General features: G+C 59.3%; 1 protein-coding gene across 10 annotated transcripts in view; it reads left to right on the top strand.

Moving 5' to 3' along the window:
* The first annotated feature begins 260 nt into the window (after nucleotides 1–260).
* Nucleotides 261–6,610, top strand: part of TLE3 (TLE family member 3, transcriptional corepressor) — a 32,226-nt gene continuing 25,876 nt past the window's right edge. For 7 of the 10 annotated variants that reach the window (XM_059858782.1, XM_059858780.1, XM_059858781.1 and 4 more), the window contains exons 1-5: nucleotides 262–493; nucleotides 937–1,079; nucleotides 1,200–1,300; nucleotides 1,389–1,452; nucleotides 2,353–2,397. In XM_059858782.1, the coding sequence (XP_059714765.1) occupies nucleotides 1,056–1,079; nucleotides 1,200–1,300; nucleotides 1,389–1,452; nucleotides 2,353–2,397 (234 nt within the window). In that variant the 5' untranslated portion in view covers nucleotides 262–493; nucleotides 937–1,055. Of the gene's footprint in view, nucleotides 494–936; nucleotides 1,080–1,199; nucleotides 1,301–1,388; nucleotides 1,453–2,352; nucleotides 2,398–6,610 lie in introns of all 10 variants that reach the window. The other 3 variants (XM_059858774.1, XM_059858772.1, XM_059858773.1) reach the window with 2 other exon arrangements.

Genomic DNA, 6,610 nt, shown 5'->3' with positions numbered 1-6,610 from the left:
GCCGCTAGAGCGGGGTTACGGCACCGCCGGGCCCGAGTCACGGCCGGGCCGGCGGGCGCGGGGCGGGGCGGGGCCTGCGCGGGGCGGGGCCCGCGGTGGGCGTGGCTCGCGGCCGCCCCTCCGTCAGACACAAGCTGCCATTGTGACGTTACGCCACAGCCGTCCAATCAGCGCCCGCCGGTAGGGGCCCCACGTGGGCGCAGAGCCCTCCGATTGGCTGGCGGCGGCGAGGCCGCCCGGGTTTTGTCCCCCGCCCGCCGCCCCGCTCCGCCCGGGCGCTGTGGCGGCACCGCGTGCTCGGGCGCCGCTGCCCCGCTCCGCGCCCGCTCCGCGATGGCTCCCGGAGTTACGGCGATCCCGGCTGGACGCAGCTGAACGGCCGCCCCCGGGCGGGGGACCCGCTCGCACCTCGCATGTCCGCGGCGCCCGGGAAGTCGGATGTGTACGGCCTTCCTCCCCCTCCTCCTCTCCTCCATGGCCGTCGTGCTCCGGCGTTAGTTCCTGGCTTTGCTTCCCCTTCTCCCGGCCGCAGGAATACCGCGGGACCCTCCTCCCGCCGCCGCGTTGTTGTTGTTGTCGCTGTGGCTTTTTGATCTATTTTTTTTTCCTTTTTTTTTTTTTTCTGGGGGGGGGGAGTGATTTTTCTCTTTTTTTTTTTTTTTTTTTTTTTTTTTTTTTCCGCCAGCGAGTGCCGGAAGGAGGGGGGGGTGAGGAAGCGGAGGCCCGCGGAGCGCGGCGGCCGGGGGGGGTCGGCACCTGGCCCCGGCGCTGCGGGGCTGGGCTCGGCTCCGCGGGCGCCTCCCCGGCGGTGCGGGGCCGGGCTGGGGTGGGGGGGGAACGTGCGGGGGGGAACCGGCCGGGCCCGCTCCCCCCCCACCCCCTCCGCCCTCCCTCCTCCGCCCCCCGCACGGACTTTCCTCTCGTCCCTTTGTTCAGTTCTCGGCCTCTCCGGGAGCGCTCCGAGGCCGGCGGGCAGCAGCGGCAGCTCCGCACGTCGCGATCGCCGTAGCGAGGCTCGGCGCGGCTGCTTCCAGTGACCGCGCCCCAGCCCGGCCATGTACCCCCAGGGCCGGCACCCGGTGAGTCCCGGTACCCCCCGCCGCCCCCCGACCCGCGCCCCCCGCTCCCCTCCCTCCGGCTGCCCCCCCTCCCGCCGCCCGCTCGGCCCCCCCGGTAACCCCCGCGGCCGCTTCCCGCAGGCTCCGCACCAGCCGGGCCAACCGGGCTTCAAATTCACCGTGGCCGAGTCCTGCGACAGGATCAAGGACGAGTTCCAGTTCCTGCAGGCCCAGTACCACAGGTGAGCCCGGGGGCACCCCCGGCCGCCCCCCCCGCCCCGAGCCCCCCGGTTCCGCGGGGTCTCACCGTGCGCTCTCACCCCCCCCCAGCCTCAAAGTGGAGTATGACAAGCTGGCGAACGAGAAGACCGAAATGCAGCGCCATTACGTTATGGTGAGAGACTTTAATCAGATTTCGGATCAGCCTGCAAATGTCATTAGCTGCGAGCCGGCGAACGGGGGGGACCGGGGGACCCCCCCCCGGCACGGGCACTGCCTGCCCGGGGACCCCCGGGGCGGGGGGGCGGCGGTGCCCGGCGCTCCGAGCCCCAGACGGCTGGAAGCGCCATCCCAAGTTTCCTGTTAACCCCTTTGGAGCGGTCCTGCGGCCGCGGGGGGGGGGGGGTCGGGGGGGCTGGAGCCGCGACCCCGAGCTCCGGGGGGATCCCTGGTGCTGGTGAGGGTCCCCCCGATAATGGCCCGAGGCCACCCGGGAGCCATCGCAGCTCCTCCCCCCCCCTCTCCCGTTCATCCTTCCCGAGGGAAATGGGCACTTTTGTTGCCACAAAACGCTCTTTTTAAAGCTAAATTAGCATGGCGGGCCCCGGGTGGGCTCGTTAGGGGTTCTGATGGGTTTGGCCGGACCCAGCTCGCCCTTTCCCGGCCGCTCCCCGGGCTCCCGGCAGCTCCCCTGGTCCCTGGGGGGGGAACAAATCCCCCCCCCCCGGTGAGAAGCTGGATTTTTGGCCAGACTCCGGGCTGTACCTGTTCTGCCAGGGCTGAGCAGACGCCTGTCACCCAGTTCTGCGCCTCTTTGTTTTTCTAAGTAGCTTAGGAGGAGAAAACAGGAGTCAAAAGGAGTGTCCCCTCGTTAAGTGCCTGCCAGTTAAACCCATAAACATCTGCTTATTATAAGGTGTAATTTCCTTGGCTACCCGTGCTTTAAGCCCAGTTTTGCCCAGGATGCTTTTTGGTAATGACCTTATGCAAATGCCTGCTGTGAATTGAATTCAAATTCTCCTTGGCTCTAGTGTTTAATTGAATTTATTTCTATTTTTTTCTCTCCTTCCCCCAGTACTACGAAATGTCGTACGGTTTGAATATTGAAATGCACAAACAGGTGAGTAATTTCGAGGGGGGAAGTTGTGATTGATTGATCTCCTGTTGCCCTTTTCCTCCACCTGAGGTAAAATCGGCCCTGATTGCACTAAATAGGGAATAAGTGCTGGAGGCAGGGATGTGACTCCAGGTGGGATCCCGTGGCCCGGCTGTTAAATTGGCAGCCGCAGGTTGATGGCACTCGGTGGGGTTATTTTGTCGATATTCACGAGGAATTTCGGTTTTAGGCAGAGTGTTTATGCAGAGAGGTGAGAACAGCCTCGCCTGCCGTGCTGGGAGGTCAATACCTGGAATAGCGCGTTCCCAAGGCTTGGAAAACACTGATAGGGGCTGCGCTGGCCTCTGGTCGTGTTGTGGGTACAGCAGGGCTGTTTGTAAGGTCATCCCCTGCTCCCGGCCCTGCCGGAGCGTGAGACCGAGCCGGGAATTATCTCCAGAGCTCACCGTGTGTTGCTCAATGGCGCGGAGCTGTCTTTGCATCTGGGAAGTGAAGCAATGTTTGGGGCTGGTTGGGGTTTTGGTTTTGTTGGTGGTTTTTTTTTTTTTTTTCCCCTCCCTCCCCTCCCTTCCAGTCTTCTCTAATGTGTAACTTGCCTGAAGGAAAAAATAGAGAAGGCCCCAGCAGAATGTGGTGTGCTACCTTGATAAGATTATCGGTAAAGAGCCTAAAGGCTGCGCACATGATGGTAAAACTTAAAGGAATAAAGTTATTATTGAGATTAGACCTGATTATTTGTGCTGCTGCTGCTTACTGGTTTTAGAAGGAGTTCTAATTAAGAACTTAGGGCAGATAGAAGTTGACATCAACTTTGCCGCTCGCAAATCAGCCCCATTCAACTCCAAAGTGGTTTGGCTTAATAGCGGCATCGCCCTCCTCCGAGGAGGAGGAGGCTCGCAGGGCGCTGATGAGATGCAAAGCAGCGTCTCTGAATGCGCCTCTCTCTTCCTCCCCTCGCCTTTCTGCGCCGTAGTCACGGGGCAGCGAAAATAATTCCTGCTTAGTCTTCAGTTTTTTATAAATATCTCCTTCCAGGCAGATAATCCCGACTCCCCGCTCGGGGGCCGCTGCCCGGCCCCGGGGTCCTTGTGCGGGGGCTGCGGGACCCCCGAGCTCGGGGGGGACTCGGCCACCTTGGAGCTGGGGTGCTCGGGAGCACCCCAGAATTCGGGATTGGGGGCTAGGCCTGGCCTCCAGCGAGGAGGGGACGGCGTTGGTGTGGCCAGAGGGACACGGAGCCCACGGCCACCTCAGCAACGCCCGGGGGACTCTGGGGTCACCTGGAGGGACCCCAGCCCAGGCTCTTGGGGCAGAGGTCTCCTCTGCCCACCCTCCTACCTGGGTGCTGGGTGTTGGACGGCTCTGCTCGGTGCTGGGAGATGCTGGAATGATGGCCTGGGATGCTAGGGGAGATGCTGGAATGACACCCCAGGATGCCAGCTTGGTTCCCTTGCTGGGACATGCTGGAATGACACTCTGGGATGCTGGGTTGGTTCCCTCGCTGGGAGATGCCATTCCCAAGACGTTCCCAAGCCTTTTCCTCCAGTCCATGGGTGCATCCCAAGGTTTGGCAGAGTGGGATGAGCGCCGGGAGGTGCGGATGGAGCAGCCCCTCCTCCGTGTGCCGTGGGGGTCTCGGGGCTGGCCCAGGACCCGCAGAATTCCCGGTTTGGCCCGTCCTGGTGGTTCCCGGTGCCGGCAGCCCAGGAGGCCCAGCGCGGTCACCGCTTTGCTGGGAGCTGTGCGAGCGATTCCAGCAGCATCCCGTGCCCGCCCGGGCGCTTCCCGGTGACATCTGCTGCGTGCCCGCTGCCGGGAACTCGGGGAAGCTGGAGCTGTCTCCTTCTTTAATTGACAGCAGCGCGGAGCAAACAAACAAAGCAGCCCAGGCTGCGCTTCCAGGCGAAAATGGGGCGAGCGGGGAGCGCCGGACCGCAGCGGGAGCCCGGGGAGGGTTTTCCCCCCCTCTCCGGGGCTGCAGCATCCCCTGAAAGGCATCCCTGGCGCAGCATCCCCCCGCCAGGCATCCCGCAAGGCATCCCGCTAATTGCGGCGTGGTCCTGCCGGCATCTGGCTGAGGGTGGCTGGTCCTGAACAAACAAGTTTATCAGCTGACCTGTTTAGCGGTTGACTTGTGTTTATCTGCACACAATCAAGTAGACTGAAGTGCTTGAATTATTCATGCAGTGTCCTGCCCTCCAGACTTGACTGCTTGTGATTACATCTGCTCCAGACAAACATTGATGGATACTTCATCTTTAAGCAAAAGGGGATTGTCTGTCTGTGGGCTTATATAACAGATTATCTCTTCCACGCTGAATATTAAGTGTGTGCATATGTGGCTGCGTGTGGGGTTGGGGTTTTTTTTTTTTGGCCTTCCCCCCCCCCCTTCTTTCTTCTCGTTTTGTTTCTCGTTAGGAAAAAAATGGAGTTTCATAAACAACTCCATATGCAAGGAAATATTTAGGAAGTGATTCCCCAGTCGGTTGCAGTGAATTGCTCCTTACATCAGTCTTCCTGCTGAACTCAACTCCTTCCCTGGGCTCAGCTTTCCTAAACCCGGCTCCAATCAGGAGTTTTCTTTTGAAACCCCGACAAAACTTTTCTTCCTTTTTTTTTTTTTTTTTTTTTCGGTCGGGTTAATTGATTTTTCCAAAAGAAACTTCCCTTCCCCTGTCGGCTGCGCATTGTTTCTGTGCAGATCTCCGTGGATAATCGCCGAGGGCAATAACCATTCCAAAAGGAAAACTCATTTTGCGTGGGGAAACGGGACACCTCGGAGGACAGAACCTTTGTGCTGCCTTTGATTCCTTGTTATGGCTGAGAAGGCTCCACAGAAGCACTTCTTGTTTTCCTGCCTAATGCTTGGAACAAACCTAAAGCCCCCAACACTTCCAGGGGAGAGAAGCAGCTTTTTGTGTGTGTGTGTTTCTAGAATATTCTAGGAACACAATATCCTTTCTGTCGTGCTCGTTAGCAAGGAGTGCCAGGTAATAATTTGCTAAATACTTCAGAAGCCGAGTAATTTGTGAGCTGTGCTCTCAGCACTCCCAAGGCAGAAGGGAATTCTGTCTTCCCCGGCTGGATTTTTGGGGGTTCCTGGCTGGATTTTGGGGGTTCCTGGCAGAGTTTTGGGGGTCTCTGCAAGCTTTACCCCATTGCTGGTGGTAATTCCCTAATGAGGGGCTGTGTCCTGCCCCTCCACACCCCCGCCCTGAATTTAATTCTCATCAGCCAGGCTCTCCACTTTGCTAATAACGATAGCAGCCACAAATAGCTTTCAACATGCCATTGACAGCCCGCTTGGAGAGAGCACTTGAAATAGTGGTAGACAGCTGAAAGTACCCATAATTGTGCGCCCGAGTGAGAACCACACTGCTCAAGGGCCTGATTTTCATGTGCTTAAAGAGACAATATCCTGGTTTCAACAAATGCTGCTGGTGCTTCACGCCTCGTGTGATTTACTCCTCCTCCTGCCAGGGAGGAGGGTTTGGGGGGGTCTGCAGGGGGCTGCGGGGTGCAGAGCCTTTGGGGAATCACCGCGGGGTGTGCCTGGAGGGAGCCCTGCTTGGCAGATGAGGAGAAGGTTGGGGCTTTGCGAGTGGGGGCTGTGGGGTGGTGCTGGTGCCGTGCTCCTGCAGGGATTTAGGGTGCCCTGTGGGTGTGTGGATGGGTTTGTTCTTTCCCAGGGAATGGTTGCATTCCCGAGGCTGCCAGAGCTCCAGGGGCGTTTGGACAACGCTCTGGGGCACACGGTGGGGTTGGTGGGTGTCTGGGCAGGGCCTTGGAGAATCCTGGTGCTCCCTCCCACCTCTGGGGATTCCTGGATTTGAGGATATAAGCAGGGATGTTTTGGGGTGTTTTGCAGTGTTCTGTGTTTGGCACCTTCTCCCCATCCTTCATCCCACAGCATAAACCCAGCAGCAAGGGCAGGCTGGGCTTGGGGCTGGCGTGGCCCAAAATCTGTCCTGGGGCTCCACCTGCCATGGCCTGGTGGGATTCCCTTCCCCATGGAGAATATCTGTGGAAGTTTCTATCTTTCCATTTCCTACAATTTTCCATTTGGGGGAGAGGTTGAGGGGTGTGTGATGTGTGCAGGGGGTTTTGGGGTTGTCCTGTGCAGGGGGTGTTCTCTACAGGTCTGGGGTTTTTTGGGATGCCCTGTGCAGGTTTTTTTGGGATGCTGAACAATGCCTGTGGGGCTGGTTCCTGCAGG

The sequence above is a fragment of the Haemorhous mexicanus genome, chromosome 13 (assembly GCF_027477595.1).
Source record: "Haemorhous mexicanus isolate bHaeMex1 chromosome 13, bHaeMex1.pri, whole genome shotgun sequence".
Classification (NCBI taxonomy): Eukaryota; Metazoa; Chordata; class Aves; order Passeriformes; family Fringillidae; genus Haemorhous; species Haemorhous mexicanus.
This window is presented reverse-complemented; position numbering and strand designations above follow the sequence as displayed.